The sequence below is a fragment of the Chrysochloris asiatica genome, unplaced genomic scaffold, assembly GCF_000296735.1.
Source record: "Chrysochloris asiatica unplaced genomic scaffold, ChrAsi1.0 scaffold00010, whole genome shotgun sequence".
NCBI classification, from domain to species: Eukaryota; Metazoa; Chordata; class Mammalia; order Afrosoricida; family Chrysochloridae; genus Chrysochloris; species Chrysochloris asiatica.
Genome location: NW_006408528.1, coordinates 33,728,922 through 33,756,729, shown reverse-complemented (window position 1 = coordinate 33,756,729; position 27,808 = coordinate 33,728,922). Strand labels below are relative to the sequence as shown.

General features: G+C 38.0%; 1 protein-coding gene across 1 annotated transcript in view; it reads left to right on the top strand.

Annotated features, from left to right (window-relative positions):
* The window catches only part of RSBN1L (round spermatid basic protein 1-like), a 105,329-nt gene that overhangs the window by 65,692 nt on the left and 11,829 nt on the right, over positions 1 to 27,808 (top strand). The window contains exons 4-6 of the mRNA XM_006834358.1: positions 7,174 to 7,311; positions 9,717 to 9,859; positions 17,388 to 17,555. Coding sequence (XP_006834421.1) covers positions 7,174 to 7,311; positions 9,717 to 9,859; positions 17,388 to 17,555 — 449 coding nt within the window. The remainder of the gene's footprint in view (positions 1 to 7,173; positions 7,312 to 9,716; positions 9,860 to 17,387; positions 17,556 to 27,808) is intronic.

The window sequence follows — 27,808 nt, the reverse complement described above, 5'->3', positions numbered from 1 at the left end:
CTTTTCTGACTTCTTCCTTATTTTTCTTAACTCCATTGTAAAGTGTTTTGAGACATTTTATAATCATTTTTCTGAATTCTTTCTCAGGTATCTCCAAGGCCTGCCCTCCTTCATAGTTTTTTTGTGTTTTTTTTTAAGGTTACTTTAAATGAAGAATAATGAGTAGGACCTTAATTTAAGTATAATTGAATAATTAATTTTCTGTTACCCAAATTTTCATAGTTACTGATACTTACTGGCATCAGTGCAGGCTTTATAAGCCTCCTAAAATCTACTCTTTTCATTCCCTTCATACACTTCTAGAGAATATATGAGGGGAGAAGTGCAAATGCAGCCATGATGGTAGTGATTTTCCTGGGTGGTGGGCATGTAGGAAGGGTATTTAGCTTAAAAACAGATTACATCTGTTCTAAAAGGCACTATTTTAAAATGTAAGCATTTACAAATCCAAGTATTTGAGTAAATATCTTTGGTATCTTTTATTGTGTTCTTTTTGACAGTTCTATGCCTAAATTGAGAAGAGATGTGTAATCCTTGCATTTTTCTTTTAAGAAGAGTAATCTGTTTTTAAGTGGTGACATGTTTTCATTTTTTTTTAGATTAATTGTTTAACTGTATAAGAAAATTGATAGCTTGATTAATTCTTACTGAAGTGAGTAGAAGCAAGTATAATAATTTCACATCCAGTGTCTTCAGAATGTGAGGCTTTCCAGATAAGTGATTTTTCTAGATGATGGGTGCATTTAGTTAGTTTTAAGTACCACAATTTTGGTGATGAGATCCTCTTTAACTGAGTACATGCAACATTATTTAACCCTGTAATTTCAGTTCAGGTTTGTCTTATGTTATACTTCTCATGATGATGCCCTTGGGGAGCTATGTCTGTGCTTGCCTGTTGACTCTCCTTCCCCTTCTAAATTGTTCCTTTTAAGAATTTATTTTAGAGGTTTTATGATCCTGGAGATGAGTTAAAATTGTGCCTAATGAAAAAACATACAAAGATGACTTTTAAAGTTCATGGGAAAATTCCATTATCTTTTAATTCCATTTCCCCAGAAACTTTCAGAAGCCCCCTCGTATATGGGAAGAGGATCTTTTTATGAGTCATGGTCTTTGTGGCTGTTCAGAAATTTTTCCAGTCCATAACTTCCCTACCCCCTTGAGTCATGGTTAGTTGAAATTGGATAAATGATTTTTGGAGAATTGAGGCTTTATTTTCCTATGATATTATCATAGGCTTACTTTTATTCTGCAAAATAAGTGAATTTTGGGATTGGCTATACAGCATTGTAATAAAATCAATGCCACCAAAATCAAGTAACATTTACATTAAAATACATGTAAAAAGCACATGGATTTTTTTCTTGTATTTTTGTTTAATAATTTAAGTGTCATCTGTAGATTTCATTCATTTTTTTAATTTGAACACATTGTTATATGTAATTTGCCATATTTTAAAACATTGTTAATTGTTGTGTCTGATTTTGTATGAGCTTGAAATACTGGGTTATTAAGCCAGAAAGATATACCACGTGGTTTATAATTAGGTTATATTAAAGTATGTTTTAAAATTCAGATTACTTTTCTAAGTATAAAATTTTGATAAGTTCAGTTTAATTTTCAAACTTTATCTTTAAATTTAAGGATATTTACATTCATCCTGGAGTCTTGGTGTTGCACTGTGGGTTAATGCACTGAGTTGCAAAGTCGGTTTGAACCATGAGGTTCAAGCTCACCAGCCACTCCTTGGAAACCCAATATAGGGTCACTATGGGTCTGAACCGACTCAATGGCACTTAATAACAACAACAACAACATATTCATCCTATTGGGTTATCAATATTATATTTAGTATTTAGAGAACAAATGTTTTTCAGGGATGTTACTGTTTCATTTGGAGTCCTGGTGTGGTGCTGTGTGCTAATGCATCAGACTGCAAAGTCATTTGAACTGCAAGGTTGGTAGTTCAAGCTCACCAGCTGCTCCTTGGAAACCATATACAGGGTCATTATGGGTCGGAATTGACTCAACGGCACTTAACAACAACTGTTTCATTTAAAATAAGACAGCTAAAGTATACCGAATTTTTTTAAATTCCATATTTTCTAGTAGAATTTCTTTGCTTTTAATAATGGGCAGATAAAATCTACAGTTTTAGCAAATTTTGAAACCTGTACTTACAGCAAATTATTCATGTAAGTGAATTTTTCTTGTAATTGTTTTTTGTATGAGCTTTGCCATTAGATGGAAAGGACTAAATATGAGGATTTGAATAGGATATTTAAGAATATAGTTCAAAAAAATAAAAAGACAATACAGTTCAATGAGTAGAGTCTACATTCATTCTTCAATTTATTCTTAATTTTGTTTCTCCCTAAAACCCTTTGAAATGTTTGTGAATTTTAACAGAACCACTCTAAGAAGTCAAAATGCATACTGTCTCTTGTTCTTTAGTTCCTCAGTGATACATGTTTGTAATCAATATTTAAACATAAAGTTTTCACTAAGATTGTTATTAACTACCATGTAGTCGGTTCCGACTCATAGGGACCCTGAAAGAGTTTTCGAGGCTGTAAATCTTTACGGGAGCAGAAAACCTCATCTTTCTCCTGCGGAACCTCTGGTAGTTTCAAACTGCGAACCTTGAGGTTAGCAGCCAGATTCGTAACCACTACACTACCAGAGCTCCTTTGCGCTAAAAGTACTGGATGTTAAATTTATAGTACTTGGAAACCCTATACAGGGGTCACTATGGGTCGGCATTTACTCAACGACACAACAACAACTGTTAGTTATGGTTTTCTGACTATTAAAATTTATCCATTCTCTTCTCTGTAGTTAATTTGTTACAGTAATTTCTTTTGTAAACAGAAAGCAGTTGTCTGAACCATGTAGCAAAAGCTGCATCAAATTGAATTTTTAAAACTTTGAGTTATTAGAAAAAAATACATTCATATGTACTATAGTCTGACTTTGGGAGTGTAGTGGCTCCATACAATATATACTGGATTGCGAATTATGAGGTCCATGGTTTGAACCCATCAGCTCCTCCAAGGAAGAAAGATGAGGCTTTCTGCTCTTCAGAAGATTTAAATACAGGGTCATTCTGAGTCGGGAACCGACTTGATGGCACTTAACACAACAAAGATTGATGTAATTTTACCTACTAGAAAAACTGACTGCTATTATAATTTCCGAGTTATACTTTTCTCACAGTAGATTTTTATCTGACCAAAAGTCTTTATTAACATTCACCTTAATTCTCTTTTGGTTTGTCTTTTGCATGCGTGTATATTTAATTCTTGTACATACTTTCTTAGGAAGAAAGTTCTGTGAATCACCAATCCATTTGATGTTTGCTTTAAAATTTAAAAGTATATTCACAGAACCCATTTTCATGAAAGAGATCACAAATTGAGTTGTTCATAGTTTTTTTCATAAGAATTCACTCACTGAAAATTCTTCCTTGGTGAACTGCCAAATGATTTCCTGGGTTTTATTGACCCTGCAATGTAGTAGAGTGAGTGGACTGAGCCACATGGCAAGGACTGATTTGATTCTGACTTTGCTAGAACTGGTTAGTGATTCACATACACAACTGATTTCAATAAGAAAATGATTGAGGCATAGAAAATTTCCATTATTTGTATGAAGTAGAAAGAATCTGTCCTGATTTGACTTTTTCGAAGCACTTTGAAATGTGTTTTTTCCATGTATGTTGTTTTACTTCACTTTAATTCATTGAATAAAATCTGTTATGATTTTAATGGCCATGGAGTCTCAGAGCTCAGATGACTATGTACAGATGCAAAATTGAGATCACAAGCTCAGTCATTAGCTTTAGAATGATTAGATACCTTTGTTAGTCCTCATAACAGAAAGTGTAGTGATAACTGGTTGTCTTGTTGTGGGTTGTTAGTGCCTTTAAACTCATCAAGAGCATGTGATATAATTTGGGGCTTGGGGAAGTGTCTTATAGTTCTAAGGAGTGAGTTTATGACAGGTCATGAAAATGTAAGCTTAACATTTTGGTAAATTAACACATCAAAGGATTAATGTATCATTAAACAGTTTTGCTAACTGTAAGCAATCCCTGCCAGTTGCAGTGGTTAAAGCACTCTGCTGCTAACCAAAAGGTTGATGGTTCAAACCTACTAGCCATTCCATAAGAGAAAGATGTGATAAAATGTTTCTGTAAAGATAAGTATTTGGAAATTTATGGGGCAGTTATAGTCTGCCCTATAGGGTCTGAAGGGTTGCTATGAGCTGAAATTGACATTATGACAATGGGTTTGGCTTTGGGTTGCTGGTAATTATAATAAAAAAATAAAAAACAATATTCTCTTAATATCTTGGTGAAGAAGTTGGTTAAGTGTTGAGCTGCTATCCAAAAGATTAGCAGTTTAAACCCACCAGATGTTCCACAGAGAGAAAGATGAGGCAGTCAGCTGGTATAAAGATTGACATCCTCAGAAACCCGATGAAGCAGTTATGTTCCATCTTGTAGGGTCACTAGGAATCAGAATTGATTTAATAGCAGTGAATAAAGTCATACTGTTGTGTTAAACAGAATTTGTATTTTCATGTTTCTGGAAATATGTAGCTTGGGCATAGATAATTTGTTACTTAATGATACTTTTACAGTCCTTGGGTAGTGCTACTGACCTAAAGACGGGCAGTTTGGATCCACCCATTGGCACTGTGGAGCACAGTCTTGGTGAGATCAGCCTATGTAAAGATTACAGTCACAAACAGTTCTTTTTCTGTAACACGTGGGTCTGTATGAGTGGGAATCAACGTCTTGACTTGTTTGGGTTTTTTATCATATGAGAAAATAAAAATAAAATATCTCTAATGTCTTAGTCAAATTACTCTGTTGTACCTTAGAATTTTTATTGTTGTGTTTCTGAGAATAAATGGGTTGGGTATGGGTCTGTTGTTACATGATGATACTATAAAAAAAGCAAAAAATGTTTTATAGTCAAGTCGATTCTGGCTCAAGGTGACCCCATGTGTAGAGTAAAAGTATACTCCATAGCGTTTTCAAGACTGTGACCTCGGGAAGCAGATCACCAGGCCTTTCTTCCCAAGAGTCTTCATCTGAGGAGGTTCAAACTGCCAGCCTTTAGCTTAGTGGTCTGTTGTTGAGTGCTGTTTAGTCGATTCCGACTAATAGCAACCCTGTATGGGGTTTCCAAGGAGCAGCTGTGGGTTTGAACTGATGACCTTGTCCATTTCGCAGTTCAGTGCTGATCCACAATGCCACACCAGAATCCGGTCAGTAGTCTAGAGCTTACTATTTGTGTCACCCACGGACACCACCAGTTTCTATTGTGGGGATTTGACTTGTGATATGAATATATCCTAAAGTCTGTATTCATTGTGAAAAAATTAGCCACCCTGGTTTGCCTGGGGTACAGGATTTGCTGTATAAATAAGGCAATCTAGGACACGAACAATCTAGGTCTCCCTAAATTTAAATAAACCAAATCAAAAACAAACCTACTACCATCTTGGCAATTCTGACTTATAGTGACCCTGTATAGGATTTCCAAGTCTGTAAGTCTTTATGGAAGCAGAACATCTCATCTTTCTCCTGCAAAGTGCTTGGTGAGTTTGAACTGCTGACCTTGTAGTTAGCAGTCCACTTAGCCACTGGGCTTCTTAAATTTGGGTTAATGTGTTCAATTGCAAAGTCGGTTTGAACCGCAAGATTGGCCATTCAAGCTCTCCAGATAGATGCTCCTCCAAAACCCTATACGGGGTCAGTATGGGTCGTAACCTACTCAACAGTACTTAACAACAACATATTGCTTTACTCGTTAAAGTTATGATCTTCACAACATCCTTTGAAATATTTATAAATTTTAATGGACCTACTCTTAGAAATAAATCATCAAAAGACCCAGCCTCTTCTTAATCCAAAATAGACATAGGAGAGGGAGAAAAAAAATCATGTTTAAATAGCTGCAAAGGCTAATCCACTGTAAAAGATTATTAGACTGTTGCTTGAAGTTTATGAAAGGAGGTTGTTTTGCTTAAAACAAGACACTTGTTACAACTGTTAGTATAAGAAAATAACAGCTTTATTTGTTAGGATTTAAATGTATTATGAAAGTCCAGGTAGGACTCTTGGGAAATGGGCTGCTTTATTTTGACTGACACTTAGATGCCACTTGTTCATACTGTAGCAAGTGGCTTCATGTAGTTATTAACATTTTCTTCAGCAATCTGAGGTAAAGGCATCTGCATTAAGAAAACTCTAAAGCTCAAGATGTTTAAGTGATTTTTGAAGGGCTGATAGGTGGTAGGTAGTAAAGGTAGATTTGGGACTTAAGGTTACTGATTCTCTGTCTATTTGTTGTGTTGTTGTTAAGTGCTATCAAGTCAGTTCTGACTCAGAGCAACCCTGTATATGGTTTCCAAGGAGGAGCCAGGTGAGTTCTGAACCACCGATCTTGTGATTTAAACGACGTTGTGGTCCAGTGCTTATCCTACCAGGACTCTGTCTACTTGTTAATCATAACAATATAAACCAAGCCCTTCTGGACTGCTAAACACAAGGTTGACAGTTCAGACTCACCAGGTGCTCCTCAGAAACCCTATACAGGTCAGAACCTAACAACAAAAAGATCTAGAAGGGAAGTTCATCCTGTTCGCTTTTTACGCACACAAACCATTGTTAGGGTGTTGATTAAACATCTTTCAGAAGATTTACTTTGAAAAAATATGATGAAAAGATATAAACTATTGCTTTAGAAAAATTCAAATATAACAACTTTTTAAAAAAAATTTAATCAGATTATAGTTCAGATAATGTAACTTGTATTATAGGTCGTCCAAAAATTCCTGGAATTTTTTGAAACTTTTAATTCTGTTTTTCCATGAACTTTTTGAACCCCTTTTGTATTCTAGATGTTATATTTAGTTGTCTTTAAATATGCTGTTTATCGACATTTTAAAAAGCAGTATAGGAATAAATAGAGAAAATAAGATGATTTCCTTAATGCAAACTTGTGTAATGTTTTAACGTGATTGTTAGTTAATAAAGGTTTCTTTCGTTTTGTGTGCTTGCCTCACATTATATGCTAATATTCTGAAGCAATATAATTGAGTGCTATACAATGATTTTTTTTTTAATGTGTAACTTTCAACTAAATCTTTATATTTTAGGTAAAAAGAACATATTCTCATGGTACTTACAGAGCTGGCCCAATGAGACAGATCAGCTTGGTGGGAGCAGTTGATGAAGAAGTGGGAGATTACTTCCCTGAGTTCCTTGACATGTTGCAAGATTCACCCTTTTTAAAAGTAAGGGAAAGCTATCAGCAGTTAAAATTGTAGATTTTACTTGCATGTTACAGGTGATAGGCATGATGGCTATTTCAGGATCTGAACATGTTTTGATTTCATTTGAATTGAGAAGGAAAGGAAGGGATGGGAAAGCAAGTCATTCTTGTATAGTGTATGCTTGTAACCTTTCAAGTTCTAATGATAAGGAAAGGACTGTTACTGCCACTTTATGTAATTTAGCTTCATCTGTTTATTAGATCTTTATAAACTCGGTACCAAGGAATTTAAGAAATACAGGAAGGAAAATTAGCCTGGGGAATTGTACATCTGTATATCAGTCATGGCTTTATCTAGCTATATAGGCAAACTTTACTTTTTCTGTGTCTCAGTTTCTTCACCGCCCCAAAATAAGGCACATAGCCTTGGTAGTTTTAAGACCCTTCCAGAATCTAAGATGCATTCAGTAAGGTATAGCCAGAATTGTTTGTTTTTTGTCTTGCTTTGTTTTGCAACAACAGTCTTTGCCTTAAAGAAATTGTTTCCTCTTGGACTGCTGGGACTGTTTCAGTAAGAGAGAAACTTCTGAGCTATATAATTAGATTCATTGTTTAATCAGTAGTATAAAGTTCACCGTAAATCTATACTGAAATTTATTAGCATCCAAGTAAGCAGCAAAATGTGACAAGGTCAGTTGATTTCTGATATTGATAGTATAATCTGTTGATCTTCTTTATTCACTTTTGTTTGCGTGATTATTCACCAATATGTGTATCTTTTTTTTCTTTTCTGTCCATTTTTGTTTTCATTCCTTCAAAATTTTTCTTCCTATTATAAATAGTAATGTTTTCAGTTTTTCATTCTAAATGCAAATGAGGTAAGTGTTCTTGCTACAAAAATTTATTTTGACAATTCTGCTGTTTTTCCAAGGTATGCAGGATGTATTTAATACCATTTTTATGATTATATGTCAGTGATTCTCAGATGTGTTTTTTTTTTTTTTTGCTTTTAAACACGTATTTGTTTATTTTTATAGTTTCTTATGGGAACTGCTTGCTTGTTTTGTCAGTTTATTAACTTCGTAAGATCATATATTTGGTAGAAGGAAGAATAACAAACAATGAATCAAGTGATTCCATTGCATGAATAATTTCTTGTAGAAGAATGAGGTGTGGAGGTCAAGGATGTCCCAAATGTCCAAACTTTTCTAAAATGCTCATATCATTCCATCGTCTCTGATGTCAGTCATCACACCTCTCTCAGTAGTCTCCTCCTCAGTGTTCTGCAGTTCGCTGCAACATCTCTCAGAACTCAAAAACCATCAATGAATGGCTGTGGAGGTTGGCAAGTTCTAAATTTGTAGTTCACATATCAATCTGGAGAATTCTTACTAATGTTAAATTGGAAGATCAGGTGACAGGCAACATGATTCAAATCTCAAGAACCAGTGGTCAGACAGAAATGGAACCCAGAGTAAGAGAGCAAACCTTGCCAGAGTATTGCTCAACACACCTACAGAGACATAAACAGGCTGAAAATGAAAGAAGTAGGTGTCACTTTGTTGGCCAAGCAAAGGAGTGCTCCAAGGCTCACATCACCAGGATGATTCCGCAAGTCCTAGTTCAGGGTCTTTTAAGACCGTAACTGGTGCCACATTGGTGTTCATTTTTCAGGATTGTTGAGCATAAGAGCTAGTCTTCTGCTTATCTTTAATTAGAAAGGGAGTCACAAAGTTTTGCCAGTGTCCAGGGGGTTGGTGGAAGTTTGTTTTCAGCCTCATGACATCCAAAGAACAGGTAGAGGACACATTGGTCATTACCTCAAAGCGCCTAGACCAGTTTTGCAACCCTGGCTATCTGCTTTTCTTAATTAATCAGGAAGTGGGTGGTTTGACTAATAGGTAACATCTTAAAACAGAAAGTTACTTCTTGTTTTAACACAGATCTCAAAGATGCTGGGTAATTTGCAGGTTACCCCTCCCTCCCAAGAAACTAAGGATAGTAACTTTGTTTCACCCTCTAGTAAGGCAGGGACTTAAGAAATTTACTACCTTAACATAACAGACAACTCCAAAATGGGATGGTAACCATAGGCATAGAAAATATAATTGATAGTGTATCATAAAATGGAGGACTATGATTAGAAAGACAATATAAAGCAATTAACTACACCACAACCATTCAACTAGTAGAAGTTAGGAAATGGGCAGGAGTCAGGAAACATCCAAGTGTAGTTATTCTCTAGGTATGTTAGAAATAGAAATATCTAAAGGAAAATATGTGAATATATATGTGTATTTGATGTAAATATTTCAAATATATAACAGCAAAGGCATATATGAGCATGTGTGAGGGGATAATATTCTTGAATGTGTTTAAAGATAGATTTAGAAAATAATTGATGTCTATGTAATTGTTTATTTCTAGTGTACACTGCCATGGGGGACACTATCTAGCTTGAAATTGGAGAATCGAAAAGACAGTGATGATGGTCCCATTATGTGGGTACGGCCAGGAGAACAAATGATCCCTGTGGCTGATATGCCAAAGTCACCTTTCAAAAGGAAAAGGTACGCTGCATACAAATTTTTATTACTTTGGTACAAAAATAAGTGACACCAAACCATCTTCCCACAGCCCCCTCTATTCAGCTAAGTTCAATAATTTGTTGCTGTGGCCACACAGAACTCAGATACCATACTCACAGTTATGGGGTTTATTAGGGGACTTAACAGGTTACAATACAGGATCAGAAAATGCTCAGGGCACAATTGTTCCAGTCAATTGCTGATGCATGTCCACAAGACATAACACTTTGTCATAAGCATAAGCCTCAACCTGAAAACATCCAGCTCTCAGCAAACCTAGCTCCCCCACTTAGTGTCTAGAGGCACCCCACTCAACAAATAAACCTCATGCCCAAAGACATTTAGCGTTACTTGTTCTGTGAGCTGGGACACTCACTCTCTGTTTTGTGGATCTAAAAGACCTTCTCCATTCCTGGCTCTTCTTTGATGGTTGTAAGATATCGCCCCCGCCCCCCCCCCCCCCACACACATATAGCACACACACATACACTCAAACTCACTCTCACTCTCTCTCTCTTTTGAGATGCTTCATTTTATACCTGTGCTAGAGTTCTAAGTTTTACAGTTAGAATAAACTCTGTTAACATCCACAGCTGAATCATGTTAACCTGTCAGTCAGTGTCTTCACTCACTTTCTCTTACCCAGATCCAAAGGCAGACTTTGGTAGGAGTTACCTACTCCAGCTAGAAGAGCTATTAGATAGTTTACTGCAGCACACTGGGAATGGGTGCTTTTATATTAGTACCTGTGTATGTGTTGAAAATTGGAGGAATAAAGAAAGTTTAGCATACAATTGGAGTCCTGGTGTGACGCTATATGATAAGCACTGTACTATAAGGTTTGTTTGAATCACAAGGTCAGCAATGCAAACTTACCAGCTGCTACTTAGAAATACAGGGTCACTGTGATTTGGAACCAACTCTACAGCACTTAAAAACAACAGAGCATAATTGGAATGAAAATTCAAAGGTGGCTATATATGCAGGTAAAATTTTGTATAAAACTGCAACTATGAATAAAACATTAGAAATATAGAAAAATAATAAGTTGTAGTAGTTGTTGTTAATTGCCATCGAGTCGGTCCTGACTTCTAGCGTCCCTGCACAGGGTTTCCAAGAAGCATAGGGTGAGCTTGAACCGTCAACCTTGTAGTCCAGGACATTAACGTGCAGTGCCCTAACAGGACTCAAAATTGTAGTTAGGGGTGGAAAAATATTCACAACAGTGACAAATTATAAACTATATAAGAATAAATTTAACGGTATTTGGAATCTGTACAGGCATTCCCGGGTTATGAATGTCCTACTTAAGGAAAGCTTCTACTTGCCCTTTTATGTTTTGTAATTTTGTCCTCACCTTGAAACAGTTGAACCAACCCCTACTCACAGCAAATTCTTCATTACAGTCACCTTCACTGCTGTCAAGTCCATCTTATTCATAGTGTTTGTTATTGTGTGCTGTGGAATCAGTTCCAGCTCAGTGACCCTGTATAGTTTCCCAGGAGCAGCTGCGGGTTTGAACTGCTGACTTTGCAGTTTTGTTTTTTTTTTTATCCTACACCACACCAGGACCCTATAAGACAGCGTAAAACTGCCAATAGAGTTTCCAAGGCTATATGTCTTTATGGAATCAGACAGCTTCGTATTTCTCCTGCAGAGCTGCTGGTGGGTTCAAATTGCTGATCTTTTAGTACCTTGTCTTAGAAAAGCAAAATCAGTGAAATTTATATATGTATATATAAAGAAGCATTTTGGTGTGGCACTGTTGGTTAATGAGCTAGATTGCAAAGTCGGTTTGAACTGCAAGGTCGGTGTTTCAAACTCACCACCTGCTCCTAGGAAACCCTATACAGCTTTGCTTTGTGTCTGAACTGACTCAACAGCACTTAACAATCTATAAAGAACCAGGCTGCAGACAGCAGTCAGGTAGGAAGAGCTCTGGTGAGAAGGGAGGGGGATCTCATGAAGGAAACTTTCATATAGCAAACCTACAGCCTTCGAACTATCATAAGACCTAGTGCTTCAATCTCCTGAACTCGCATTTTTGAAAAATCACAATACTGAGGAACAGCTATCATCTTAAAAACTCTTGCCCATGGTCCAGCGGGAGCCCCGGCTACCACCCCGCCCCTGAAAAGCTTGGAGAGTGGGGCTGAAGCCAGCCTGTTCAGAAAGCAACGTTTCCAGCAAAAAAAAAAAAAAAAAAAACCCTAAACGGACAAAACTGCAAGAAGCGACATAAACCAACCCCTCAGAATCTCTGTGCCCCAACTTAAGATCTCAGCACAGACATCAGACAAGACAGCTTACCTACAGCACAGAAAGAGGGAGAGAGACAGCGACTTTTTTATGTCACCTGGCCGCCACAAATCGGAAGCCACCCTGCTCAGGTAGCAGTGTGGATCTTCCAGCTAAAATCCCCAGCCATCAATTTGGCAACCCGTGGCTGGGCGGCTGCCTGAATTCACTGGGCAGGACATACTCAAGGCAATCTATAAAACCCCAACAGAACAGGTCTCAACCATCCCAAGATCGGCGCAGAGCACAGGCAGATAACTTACGATCAAAGGCAAAAACAGCGGTCAGTCTTTCTCCCATTAACTCCCCGATATATATATCTGCCCACTTATATGGCAGTGGCTAGAGGAGAGACCTGAAAGAGTGGTCACCCCCACCCCTACTGGAGGCTTCTATGTGTACACACACTGCTGATATAAGCACGGAAGAGTTGACCAAAGCCTCATCTCTGCTCCAAAGTGGTGATTTCTGCCTATGCATTTATATTACTTCTGCTTTTGGTCCTTTTGATCACACATCTTTCCTGGAGGTGGGAGCTTTTCCTCCCTACCTCACCTAAGAAGCAGCAGCAATCGTGGCCATGTAGCCAAGCTATAAGCATACACCATAATACTCCACCACTTAGATAAGACCTAACAACACCTGCTGTGCATTACAGACAATAAGGGAAGCCTATATGTTGATCATATTAATAATAATTATAATGAAATAATAATAACCATGACCAATAAGAAACAATCAACATTATCGAAACACATCCAAAAGCAGAAGAGAGCAGCTGATGCAGATGAGCTGGAGACAGACAAAGGCCTTATAGAGGAGGACGAGCGGGTTCTGGATATGCCTGAGAGGGAATTCAGAAGAATGATATGGAAACAAATTCAAATACTCCAAAAATGGGTCGAGGAAAATAAGGAAGAAGTAAGGAAAGTACTCCAGGAACAATCAAATAGGATTGACACGGCACTGGAAACAATTCAAAACCTGCAAAAAGATGTCCAAGTGATTAAGATATCGGAAATGGACAATAGGCTGAAAGGGAAAAAGAGCAGACTAGAAGAGATGGAAGCCAGAACTAGCGAAATGGAAGACAAATCTCTAAATATTGCCAAGATAAAAGAGCAAGCATCTAAAAGGATAAAACAATCTGAAGAGAGTCCAAGATTCATGCTGGATAACATGAAGAGGAATAATGTAAGAATTATTAGCATTCCGGAACAAGAAGAATCAAAGAAGTCCACAGAGGAGATAGTTGAAGAGCTTCTGGAAGAAAATTTCCCTAACATCTTGAAAGATGAGAAGATAAACATTCAAGAAGCCCAACGTACCCCAGGAAGGACAGACCCCAAAAGAAAGTCTCTAAGACATATAATAATCAAGCTTTCCAAAATCAAAGACAAGGAAAGAATACTAAAAGTAGACAGGGACAAGAGAAATATAACTTATAAAGGCAAGCAAATTAGATTAAGCTCTGACTATTCAGAATAAACCATGCAAGCTAGAAGGCAATGGGGAGACGTATACAAAACCCTGCAAGAAAAAAACTGTCAACCAAGAATCGTCTATCCAGCAAAACTACCAAATACGATGGTGCGATCAAAACAATCTATAAAGAGAGGTTTATATCAAGGAAATGGCTCTCAAAGTTCTAGAGTCCATTGATCGGATGTCAGCCTGGAGGCTCCTGACTCAGACCACAGGCAGGCAGGTCGCTGCTGATATATGCTAGGATCAGCAGGAGATCAGGTCAGATGGCAGGCAAGGATGTCTTGCAGGTTAAGATGGCTTGCTGGTGACAACTCCTAGGATCTGTAAACAATAGAGCAGGCCACTGGCTCAAGTCCAAAGAACCTGAGGTTGGATGACAAGCCATATGCAGAATCCATTCACAGCAGAAAAGCAAGAAATCTTTTTCCAAGTGCCCAATATATTGGATGTAGCCCACACCCCCGAGGAAAGTTCCTTTCAATTGATTGGCTGCTCTTAACAGGTCTTATCATGGGATATTACTACATCTTACCTGGTAAAACAGAATCCTGGCTCAGTCAAATTATACAAAACCTTAATTATCACACACCCTAGTGCTTAACCATCTGTATACCTAGGGCTTCCAATAAAGTAAGGCTAAGTAAGAACCTTATGCACCTGGTCCTCCTTTCCCCCAAAATCTTAAAAACACAGTTAAGAATGGATCTCATTTGTAAACTGGGACTGCCTGTCTTTAAAAACAAAAAACATGGAGGATATAAAATAAGATTTAAAGAAATGGGTAGCCATAATATGTTCTGGATATAAGTGAGTTTTTGCTAATAGATATTAAAATTTACTATGAATTACAAATGATTATTGAACTAGGCTAACATCTGGAAATAGATCTAAGTGTGTTGGGAACTTAATTTATGAAATGGGGATTAAAGGAAGAAATGTCTATTGATTAATGCTGGGAAAACTAGTAGTCTGTTTGACAAAGCCAGAACCCTACCTAATATAAGAAGTTAGAATTTTAAACATAATAAAGCAAAAATATTAGGATAAAACTTTTAATCCTGCCCTAAGACAAAAAATGTAATGATGCTACACTGTTTGTGTGGCATTTTGGTGGGCACTAGAGGGTAAGCATTGACTGTTAATAGTAAAGTTGGTGATTCAAACCAACCACCTGTTCCTTAGAAGCCCTATACAGGGTCACTATGAGTTGGAACTGACTTAACAGCACTTAACAACAACAGTCAGTGTGAGAAAAGGCACCAATAACAAAATTCAAAGCAATGATACTAAAACCATTGCCATCTCGTCATTTTTGACTTGGGGGAGTGCCATGTGTGTCATAGTAGAACTGTGATTCATAAGGTTTTCAGTGGCTGATTTTTAGAAGTGCTGTTGAGTCAGTTCCAACCCAGTGACTCTGTATAGGGTTTCCAAGTAGCGGCTGTTGAGTTTGAACCATCAACCTTGTGGTTCAATCTGACATTGCAGTCCAGCACATTAACCCACAGTGCCACACCAGGACTCTGGTCCCAACTCATAGCAGTATTGTATAAAGCACACCAAAACACTGACTTATCCTGTACAATCCTCACTACTTGTGATCCCGTTGCTGCAGCCACTGTGTCAATCCATGTCATTGAGGACCCTCCTCTTTTCACTGCCCACTTTACCAAGCATAATGTCCTGCTACAGGTCCAAAGTAGGTGAGGTGTGAAGTCTTAACCATCCTCCCTTCTAAGGAGCATTCTGGCTGTACTTATTCCAAGACAGATTTGGTTTTCTTCTGGCAGTCCATGATACTTTCAATATTCTTTGGCAACACCACAATTCAAATGCATCAATTCCTCTCCAGTCTTCCGTATTAGGTGTTCATGTATATGAGGTGATTGAAAACATCGTGACTTGGGTCAGGTGTACCTTTGTCCTCAAAGCGATACCTTTGTTGTGTAACACTCTAGAGATTTTTTTGTAAAAATTTACACAGTGCACTATGTCATTTGATTTCTTGACTGCTGTTTCCGTGGATGATGATTGTGGATACAAGTACAATGAAATCCTTGATAGTTTCAGCCTTTCCCCATTTATCATGATGTTTATTGGTCCAGTTGTAAGGATTTTTGTTTTCTTTTACATTGACATGTTATCTATACTGAAGGCTTTGGGTTTTGATCTTCATTAGTAAGTGCTCTGACTCTTCTTCCCTTTGTCATGCAAGGTTGTGTCATCTGCATATTGCAGGTTGTTAAGGAACCTTCCTCTCTTGATGCCAGGTTCTTTATTTAGTCTTTATATAGTCTGGTTTCTCAGAATACAGAGTGAATGAGTATGATGAAAGAATAGAACCTTGACTGACACACACCTTTCCAGATTAAAAACACTCAATATTCTCTTCTGTTCAAACGACTGGTTCCACATAAGCACAATGAAGTGTTCTGGGACTACCGTTCTTTGTAGTGTTCTCCATAGTTTGTTTTGATCCACATAGTCAAATGCCTTTGTATAGTCAATAAAACACAAGTAAACCTCTTTCTGGTATTCACTGCTTTCAGCAAAGATCTATCTTCAGTTTCTTTATCTTAGACATTAGTGGTTGGTACATAAATTTGAATAAAACCTGTATTAACTGGTTTTTCCTTCAAGGGTATGGATACTGTCCTATCAATGAGAGTATTGTAGTTCAGGAAGAATCTTGAAATGTTCCTTTTGATGATCAATATGATGCCATTTCTCTTAGTTTGCTATTCCCGACATAGTAGACCATATGATTGTCTGATTTGGAATAGCAACTACCAGTCCATTTCATTAATGTCCTGGATATCAATCTTCATGTGTTTCATTCATGTAGTCATGAAGTCATTTTATGACGTCAGGTTATCTAGATTCATAGTTTGTATAGTCCACATTCTAATTATTAATGAATGTTTGTAGCAGCAGCTTCTCATTTAGAGTCCTGCCACATCAGTAGAAGCTTTGCTCCATACATATCATTATGGTTGTATGTATTTTGAGGAGGCAGCTCTTCCCAGTTGTATTTTGAGTCCTTTCCAAACTGAGGGACTCATCTTCTGACACTATGTCAGAATGCTATTCATAAGGTTTTCATTGAATCTTTCTTCTTAGTCCGTCTTACTCTGCAATCTACACTTAAACCTGTTCACCATGGGTGACCCTACTGGCATTTGAAATAACACATAATGTCCGAGATCACAGGAATAACATGCAAGCTACAACAATCTGACAGAGAAGTGGAATGCCAAGCTAGTGTTTAGAATGTAATAAGTGATATATAAATATTGGATTAAAAAGTTACCTGTTTGTTTCATCTAAATAACCTGTGTTAACCATAGGATCTGAGTAGGGTTATGGCTCACACATTAGACCCAAACCCCAGGTAAAGACTCAGGGCTAGGTAAACTGGGTAAACCACAGCTCTGTAGTTTATCCAAGCATGTATTTCTTCACAGCTGCCATTTTGTGACGAGCGCCTTGAATAAAGGGGATTCTATGTGTATATTTGTTCTTATTTATATTTGATCATTTAAAAAATAGAACTTGATTTGGAAGCAATGAGTTAAAATTTCCTTTGGTCTGAATTATATGGTGACTAAATGTCTGCAGTTAAAACTGAATACATATGGTACTTAGTGCTAATTTACTTGGTGAGTGTATATAGCAAAAAAAAAAAAAAAAAATTTTTTTTTTTTTTTTTTAAACAAACAAACAGAACTACCAATGAAATTAAAAACCTGCAGTACCTACCTCGAACCAGTGAACCCCGTGAGATGCTCTTTGAAGACAGGACAAGAGCCCATGCAGATCACATAGGACAAGGTTTTGAACGACAGACTACAGCCGCTGTGGGAGTGCTGAAGGCTGTTCACTGTGGAGAGTGGTATATATATTAACTGCTTCTATTTTAATGAAAGATTTTTTTGGCTTCTGAAAGTTTTTCTTAAAGTTTCTTAATAATTTTCTGTGGAAATTTTTTTCCTTATTGCTGCATCCTACATGGGCTATTCTCCGTAACCTGTGCATAGATTAAACCTAAGTAGGGGTGACGGAAGATTAGAAAAAAAAAGGAAGAGACATAAGACATAAGTGAAGTTGGGACCAGGCGGGACATAACACTCTGATGGAGATACTGTGAGGCAGACCAAGTGCAGAAAGTTTATTTTATACACATATCAAAACAAAGTGCTGGGAGCAGGGAATAGAGTGCAAAAACATCTGGTGTTGTTGATGCATGCAGCAAGGGAGACCTTATCAGAAGAATGTAACTTGTAGTTGCTAGGGAAACAGAGATAGAGCACCTAGATGTTTGTGCAGAAGGTCATGGTTGCATACAAGGAAAGACTTCGCAAATTCCTTGTTCCCTGAGGCAGGCTTTGCAAGTTACTCAGGGGCATCCTGACTTGGGAGCAGCCGAATTTCTAGACCACAGCTGTTCAGTTACAGTCTTTTGGTTAAACTACCTCCAAGTCGGAGACCTTCAGCCCAGTCGCCCCCAACACCTTATATTTGCATATTACAATTGTGTAATTGTACTAGTTGTTGTTGTTGTTAAGTGCCATCGAGTTGATTCTGACCCATAGCCACCCTGTATAGGGTACTAGAGGAAATTGTAAATTGCTTGAATCTAGTTTTAGTTATTTTGTGTTTGTCTGAGTCCTGGTGTGGCACTGTAGAATAAGCTCTGGACACTAACCGAAAGGTTGGCGGTTCAAGCCCAGCAGCTGCTCCTTGGAAACCCTATTTAGGGTCACTCTGCTGTAGGATAAGCACTGGATTGCAAAGTCAGTTTAAACCACAAGCTCAGCGGCTTAAACTCACCAGCCATTCCTTGGAAACCCTATACAAGGTCCATATGAGTTAAAACTGTATAGCACTTAACCACCAACAACCATGAGTCAGAACTGACTCGACAGCACTAAACAACAATGACAAGTGATTAGAGGTGAAAATTAATACAAACTGAAAGTAAAATCTAGGGTTCGTCTGGTGCTTGCTGTGGCCAGTTTACAAATGTTACCTCATTTAATTTCCTCAATTATTTTTTGGCCCACAAAAGGGGACTTCAAAGTCCATGCAAAAATCATCTTTTCATTCCAGTTTTCCACTGAGTTTTTGAAGCTTCTTTGTATTTATCACACATAATAACTGAGAGTTGTCAAATAGCAAAACATATAGTTATTACAGTGCCCTTAAGTTAGTTATGACTCATAGTGAGGCTGTATAGAGTTTCTTGAGGAGTGGCTGGTGGGTTGAACCGCCAACCTTGTAGTTGTAGTACAATGCTTATCTTACAGTGCCACAGTAGGACAAAGAGTTAGTTAAGTGGCAAAGCTGAGGTTAATTCCAGATCAGTCTTCCTCCGGACTTACTCTTTTTTCTTTTTACTCTTCTGCCTCTCACTTCTAAGATTTTGGTATTTGTCTGTCATGATTTGGTTGTCTTTCTATATTAATTGTCTCCAGTTGTGCTTTTAATCTTCATATTTTATTATTGTTGTGTGCCATTGAGTCAATTCTGACTCATAGAGACCCTGTGTAGGTTTCCAAGGAGTGGCTGGTGGGTTTGAATTGCTGATCTTTTGGTTATAGCAGTTCAGTTCCTCTCCTGCTGCACCACACTAGAACTCCTTATATTAAAAAATGAAAAACTTTCTTGAATTTACTTAAGCTGTCATTAAGAAACTTTCCATTTATTGGATTTATTGGGTTGATAAAAACTCATATAACAAAACTTTATTTATACTGTAAGATAGGTTTACTTAGTTTGATGTTTGTTTTTCAGATTTAGCTTTGTTTGGATAAGAAACATGAATTGGGGTATATATTTTGCTTACTAAGGCAATTGAATTAGATAAAAAACATTCAAGAAACTTTAGTTTGTAAAAGTAAACAATCTGATTCTGAAAAATAAAATACTAATATTGTTGCATAATTTTGTAAAGCTTTATGAAAAATGTATCTTTTCCATACAAGGAAACTTTATTTTCTAGTGCTGCTAATACATGATTTCCCCTTTGTTAAACAGGGATCACTTATATTAATATTTTATTAATTAATATATATAATTAACAAATTATAAATTATTACGCAGTGGTGAAAAGGCCATTGTAAATTGGCCTTCCTTCTTAATGAAGTTTTGGCAATTTCAAGTATACAAGTAGCGCTAAACTAATTTGAAGAAGTCTTTACTAAAGTAATATTAATAGCTTATAATTTCATAGTGGTTACAAATCGGGCTGTGAACCGCAAGGTCAGCAGTTCGAAACTACCAGCTGCTCCGTGGGAGAAAGAGGAGGCGTTCTGCTCCCATAAAGATTAACAGCCTTGGAAACCCTGTGCAGGCTCGCTATGAGTCGGAAACGACTCCACAGCACACAACAACAACAAAAATAATTGAAGTTTATATAATTGCATTTTAAGTTAATGATAGTACTTAAATATGTTTTTATCTTGTGTAGTTTTTTATGCTCTTCATATAATCTAGTTTGTCATTATAGTTTTGTCAAAGAATAAAGACAGTTTTATCTTTGGAAATCACTAGAAACTCCTGTTTCAGATTAAAGAGTTGTTTTCTAGATGGTTTGTATAAAGGACTCTGATTTATATATTGTTTTTGTTAAGTGCCATCGAGTCAGTTCTGACCCATAGCGACCTTTTATAGGGTTTCTGAGTAGCTAGTGAGCTTGAACTGCTACCTTGCGATTCAAACTGACCTTGTAGTCCAGTGCATTATCCTGCAGTGCCACACCTGGACTCCCACATTTATCTATTTGTTGTTTGTTCTTAAGTGCCTTTGAGTCAGTTCCGACCTATAGCAACCCTGTGTAGGGTTTGCAAGAGTGGCTGGTGAGATTGAACCTCTGACCTTGTGGTTCAGACTGACTTTGCAGTTTAGCACCTTAACTCAAGGATACACCAGGATTCCATATTTATGTTGTTGTTGTTGTTAAGTACTGACTAGTTGGTTCCGACCCATAGCAACCCTGTATAGGGTTTCCAAGGAGCAGCTGATGAGCTTGAACCGCCAACCTTGCAGTTCAAACGGTTCATTAACCCACAGCACCACACTAGTATTTAATAAGTCTGCTATATATATTTGTAATTTCTTTAGTAGACAAATGTTTTTGCCTCCAAACCCGCTTTAGCCATTTTTTAATCTTCTCTTAAAACCCATTGTTGTTTAATCAATTCCAACTTTTAGCAACCATACAGGATAGTGTAGAGCTCTCCTGTGGAGTAGCTAGTGGCATCGAACCACCAGTCTTTCAGTTAGCAGGGCAGCATGTTACCTATTATGCCACCAGGCCACCTAGATCTCTTAAAACCCAAAACTAAACCCATTGCTGTCAAGTACATTCTTAAGACCTTTTAAATTGTTGATAGATGTTCTCTCTCCTCTACTTTATACATCTTGAGGATAGAGATTGTGTCCTCTCCTTTCACAGGACTACCTTAGGTGCCAAACAAATGTTTGTTTAATAAAAAACTGGCAGACATTCTTAGATGCCACTGGATGGATTCAAATAGCCAACTTTTCTGTTAGTAGCTGAGTACAAAATCACTTGTACAACTCATAAGTTAGATCAATTTCACTGGTAGTATATCCTTAGTGATTGAGAAGTATGAGTATTCCAGAACACTTCATTGTACTTCTGAGAAATCTGTACCTAGACCAAGAAGCAATTGTTCAAACAGAGCATGGGAACACTGAATGTTTTAAAATTGGGAAAATGTGTGCGACAAGGTTGTGTTCTTTCACCATACTTATTCAACCTGTATGCTGAGCAAATAATATGAGAAGCTGGGTTCTATGAAGAAAAACGTGGCGTCAGGATTGGAGGAAGACTCATTAACAACCTGCGATATGCCGATGATACAACTTTGCTTGCTGAAAGTGAGGAGGACTTGAAACATTTACTTATGAAGATCAAAGAGCACAGCCTTCGATATGGGTTGCATCTCAATGTCAGGAAAACAAAAATTCTCACCACTGGACAAATAAACAACATTCTTAACAACGGAGAAAAGATTGAAGTTGTCAAGGACTTCATTCTTCTTGGATCAACTATCAACACTCGCGGAAGCAGTAGTCAAGACGTATTGCATTGGGCAAATCTGCTGCACAGGAACTTTTTAAAGTATTGAAGAGCAGAGATGTCAGCTTGAGGACTAAGGTGCGCCTGACCCAAGCCATGGTATTTTCAATAGCCTCATATGGATGTGAAAGCTGGACAGTGAATAAGGAAGATCATAGAAGAATTAATGCCTTTGAGTTGTGTTGGAGGATAATACTAAAAGTGCCATGGACTGCCAAAAGAACCAATAGATCTGTTTTAGAAGAAGTGTAGCCAGAGTGCTCCTTGGAGGCCAAGATGGCTAAGCTTCGTCTCTCATACTTTGGACATATTGTCCAGAGCGAACAGTCGCTGGAGAAGGATGTCATGCTAGGTAAGGTGGAGGGTCAGAGAAAAAGGGGAAGACCCCTAACGAGATGGATTGGCCAGGTGGCATCATTGATGGACTCAAGTGTGGCAGCGGTAGTGAGGTTGGCCCAGGATCGGACATTGTTTCGTTCTGCTGTGCATGGGGTGGCTGTGAGTCGGTTCCAACTCCATGGCACCTGACAACAACAACAACAGTTTATCTCCAGATTTAATCTTGGTTTTGTCTGTTTCTTTTTATAGTTTTTGTTACATTTGTTTCTTTTGTAACGACTCTTTTGAGTTGTAATTCACATGTCATGCTTCTCCCATTTAATGGTCTTTCCTATAATCAGTGGAGTCCTGGTGTGATGCTATAGGATCAGCACTGAACTGCTAACCACAAAGCTGGTGGTTCAAACCCACCAGCTGTTCCTTGGAAATCCTATACGGGGCCAGAATTGACTTGATGACACTTAACAACTACAACAATATTCAGTGGTCACTTTCAACTGCAAAGTCAGTGGTTCAAACCCACTAGCCACTCTTTGGAAACCCTATCTTTACAGGGTCACTATGAGCCAAAACCAACATAACAGCACTTAGCAACAACATATTTAGTGTTCTTTGCTGTTTTTACAGCATTGTGCATCCATCACTATGATCTGATACTGTTGTTATGTGCCGTGGAGTCGGTTCTAACTCATAGTGACCCTGTACAGGGTTTCCAAGGCTGTAAATCTTTATGGGAGCAGAAAGCTTCATCTTTCTCCTGCGGAACAGTTGGTAGGTGGTAGAACTGCTGACCTTGCGGTTCACAGCCCAATCCGTAACCACTGTACTACCAGAGCTCCTTATGATCAGGTATAGAACATTTCTATTCCTTCAGAAAAGAATCCTCCTTGTATCCTGTAGCTATCAGCACCACTTCCCCTAGCCTCAGGCAACTGTGAATCTCCTTTACATATATATATAAATTTGCTTATTTTGGACATTTCATATAATTTACATACGTGTTTTCTTATGATTGGCTTTTTCCACTTTATTTTCAAGGTTCCATGTGTTTTGAGTCTCTGTTAATAGTGTCTGGTTGTTATTTGGGGGAATCTTTATAAAGTTCATAGAAAATGTAGTTTGTAGAAAAGACTGTGGATGTCATTATTTTTTGCAGCAACATAAATTCATACTAACTTGCTAGTGCTGTAGGTTCAGCACTAGACTGTGAACTACAAGGTTAGAGTTTCGAACCCACTACCTGCTTTTCAGAAACCCTCTACAGGGTCGATACGAGTCAAAACCTACTCAACGGCCCTTAACAACAATAGTTTGTTATAACATATCTAAATAGGGCCTAGTTTGAGGCACTAAGCAGGGTAAGACATCAGTTTGAAAAAAAACCCTATTGAAACAACATAAATTCTGCTTAGATTGTAGCCAAAACCCACATCAAATTATGGTGAAGCATGGGTAGAAAAATGGTGAAATCATATATTAGGGAAGTTGCCCCCAATGAAATCAGCAGTTTGCAAATGGATAACTTGTTTTAAGAAGAGACACGATAATGTTGAAGATGAAGCCTGCAGGAGCAGGCCATCTACATTTATTTGCAGGGAAAAAAGAAATCTTGTATGTGCCTTAATTCAAGATTGATGACAGTTACCAGCAGGGAAAAAAAAAAATCAGCACTGTAGACCTCTCAGTTGATTCATATTACACAATTTAAATTGGACTGAAAAAGTAGCAGAATTCTGTGTATGATAAGTTCTGTATCTGTTTCCCCAGACAGCTGCAGATAAGAGCAGAGCTTTTAATGGAACTGTAAACAAGTGGGTTCTAGGTCTTGAAACATTTCATGGAAGCATTATAACAGGAGATGAAACATGGTTTTACCAGTATGATCCTGAATACAAACACAAGTAATGGGTACCAGGAGGTGCAAGTGGTCCAGTCAAAGCAAAAGTGGACTGACCAAAGAGCACAGATCATAGCAACAATTTTGGGGGATGCTAAAGTTCCAAAAAATTGAAAATAAAAGCAAAAAAGTTACTCAAGGCATTTTGCTCTTGACTTGTCTGGAGGGCAAAGGAATAATAGCATTTGCTTATTATAAAAGTGTTTTGAGAAAGTTAGTCAAAGCATTAGCAGAAAATCACCCAAGAAAGCTTCAGTAGAGAGTCCTTCTTCGCCATGACAATGCTCTTCCTCATTCCTCTAACCAAACAAGGACAATTTTGTGAGATTTTCAGTGGGCAATCATAGGCATCTACCTTACAGTCCTAATTTGGCTCCTTCTGGCTTCGGTTTCCTACTCTTAAAAAATAGTTAAAAGGCAGCTACTTAAAAAATAATACTAATATAAAAAAGACTGCACATATATTAGGTTAAATTTCCAGAACCCTCATTTTTTTAAGGATGGAATAAATGACTGATAGAGTCTGGGTGTGGTGCTATGGGATAAGCACAGGTCAGTAGTTCAAAACCACCAGTAAACTCCATACAGGGGGGCTTTAAGTTAGAACCAACTCAGTAGCACTTAACAACAACAAAATTGGCTGCTATCATCACTTACAAAAGTGCCTTGACCTTGGAGCTTATGTTGAGAAATAGTTATTATCATTTTATCTTTTTTAGTTCTTTACTTTTGTAAACTTCTTGAAGTGCCCTCATATCTTTTCCCATTCTTTTTCTTTCTACCTATTGGTATATCAATACAAAGCGCCTTCAAAAAGTTAATGGAAAAATAGTATTTAAAAGTAATGGAATTTTTAGAACAAACAAGATGGCGGATTGGGTAGAAGTGCAGTGAGGAGCTCTGTCAGCAACAACACAGAATACCAGACCAAGCAGGCTCAGGGGATGGTTCAAGAACTCTGAACCACATATAAAGTAATATTTAGAATGTTGGAGGGCTTACAGCTAGGGGAATTTGTAGCAGAATCAAGAAATCCATTGCTGTCTAATTCAAGATGCTCAGCTGCTCCTGGAGCCGAAATCTTGGAGGAAACCAAGCAGGGAAAGGATCAGTGCAGCCACAGACACCTGACAGAACCATGGAGATAAAGGTGTGGACTTTTTTTTTTTTTTTTTTCATGTATGTGTTCATTGGTCTCTCACTGTCTATGCACCTCCATTCTGGTGACTAGAGGGGGTTACCTGAGCAAGTGGGTGCCCCATCCCCACCCCCAGAGGCTTCTACTATGCATGTGCACAGATCTCCTCAAAATTTAAATTGACAGTTTCCACTTAAAACCAAACAGCAGTGCAAAACGGCCACAGCCGGCCCTGAATGGTTTATCACTAGGAAAAAGACCTGAATGGGGACTGTGGAGTGGGACAGGAAGACCAAAAAGAAAATAGGCTGAAAATTAAATCCTGAGTTACGTCACAATGACCAATAGTGGCATCTTGAAATTTCTCAGGAAGGAGAGTGTAAAGGGAAATCCATATCCTGATCACATCGACTTGGAGGCAATCAGAAAGCATAAAACATACCAAAATACACACTCATCTAAGTATTACAGCCACTGATAACTACTGAATATGCCCAAAAAACGGAAACAGATGACCATATTAGCACGTGTCCAGAAACAAGATAAAGTGATTGAGACAAATGAGCTGGAAGTACACTTAGATACTGGAAGATGGGCAAGCTTTGGAAATGCCTGAGAAGGAATTCAGAAAAATTATTATAAAATGTACCAAACCACTGTACAGTGAGTTGAGAAAAATCAGGAAGAAGTCAGGAAAGTGCTACAGGAACAATCAAATAAGATAGAGACAGCATTGGAAACAATTGAAAACCTACAGAAAAGAGGTCCAAACGATTAATAATAGAATATCAGATATAGAAAATACACTGAAAGGGCAAAGGAGTAAAATTGAAGATGAAGCCAGAACTAGTGAGCTAGAACATAAATCTCTCAACACTACTAAGATAAAAGAGCAAGCATAAAAAAGGATAAGAAAATTGGAAGAAGGCCTAAGATTCATGTTGAACAACATGCAGAGGAATAACTTAAGAATTACCAGCATTCCGGAACAGTAAGAATCACACAAGTCCACAGAGGAGATAATTGAAATGCTTCTGGAAGAAAATATCTGTAACATCTGAAAAGTGAAAAGATAAGCATTCAAGAAGCTCAACAAACCCCAGGAAGGATAGACCCCAAAAGACAATCACCAAGATATATAATAATCAGGCTCTTCAAAATCAAAGATAAGGACAATGTCCTGAAAGCAACTAGGGAAAAGAGAAGTGTACCATACAAAGGTAAGCAAATCAGATTAAGCTTGGATCTCTGAACAGAAATCATGCAGTCAAGAAGGCAATGGGGAGACATTTATAAAACCCTGAAAGAAAAAAACTGCCAACCAAGAATCCTCTACCCAGCAAAGCTGTCAACCAAATATGAGGGTGTAATCAAAACATTCCCAGATAAACAGAAGCTAAGGGATTTTGCCAAAGCCAACCCTGCTATGAAGAACATCCTAAAGGAAGTTCTGTGGACCAAGAGAACCAATAAGAACAGCCAACAACCAGAGAATGATGTGTACATAGCGGCATCACCCTGAACTCAATCGACAAATGGAAGAGTGAAGAACAGAATCAAATTATAAGAACAGAGGATCTGGGAGGTCAGTCTATGATCAAAACAATTACAGTGTGAAAGAAGATAAACACAGAGGAACAGTGATCCAGGTGGTGAGAAGGTCAGGTAGATTACAGGATAAAATAGACTGTCTTAATTGGAGGGAAGAGTTAATGGAATATAAGGTAAACACAACAGTGGGATTGGGGTGGGGGGGGTTAGTTAGGGTGTTGAAGAGGGTGGAGGCGAACGAACAAAATGGACAGGGAAACACTAAGACAGGTTTGCATGGCCTAAGTGGGACACAGGTAAATAATGATGCATGTTCAACTTTGGAATAACAGGACTCTGTGATACAGGGATGTAGGCATAATTTGAAGAGGGGAAATTATCCTAAAACGCGTGACTGTTTTAAGAATATTGGTTTCCCTTGCTTGCTTTTGTAAAATAGACACTTGATGATTGGGATATAAAGGAATTTTGGGAAACATGATTACAGAAAACTTGTAAGCCCGTCTTCAGCCTATAACTGATTGGAATATCTAAAAGGGGTTCTGGAACTTGCCCAGTAAAACAGTCCTCTTGCAAAGCGTTTGCAGAGTATAGGACCTTAGGTGGAATCCTGAAGTGGGACATCCCACTAGCAAGGACAGGCAGACCAGTCTGGAACAGCTAGAACAACAGAAGATACATCTTCAAAGAAAGATCATAAGGAAAAACCCCAAACAAAAATGTCAGCATGACTGGCTACTACAAGAATAAGCAAGCTGTTCGCCAGGAAGCCATAAGGCAAGCAGTCAGGTTCCTTCAGGACAAACTCCCCTTTAAGACTGAAACTCAAAGGAAGCATACAAAAAGACATGTAAGCTTGTTGGGGACCACATTAGTCTACTGGTGAGTGGAAGAGGGGGAAAGGCAGCAATGAAGAAATGGGCTGAGTTTAACCACAGTCCATTGAATCCCATTGACCTGGAGATGAGAGAAAGAAGAGGAAGGGCTGGTTGGTCCAAAGTGTGGTGAGACCTGGGGACACTTGAGCCCATGGACAAGGACATAGCCACAGAGGGCTAGAGCTGAGCTGATATGAAGTGAAGGGAGATACACAAGATCACAAGGTAGATAGTG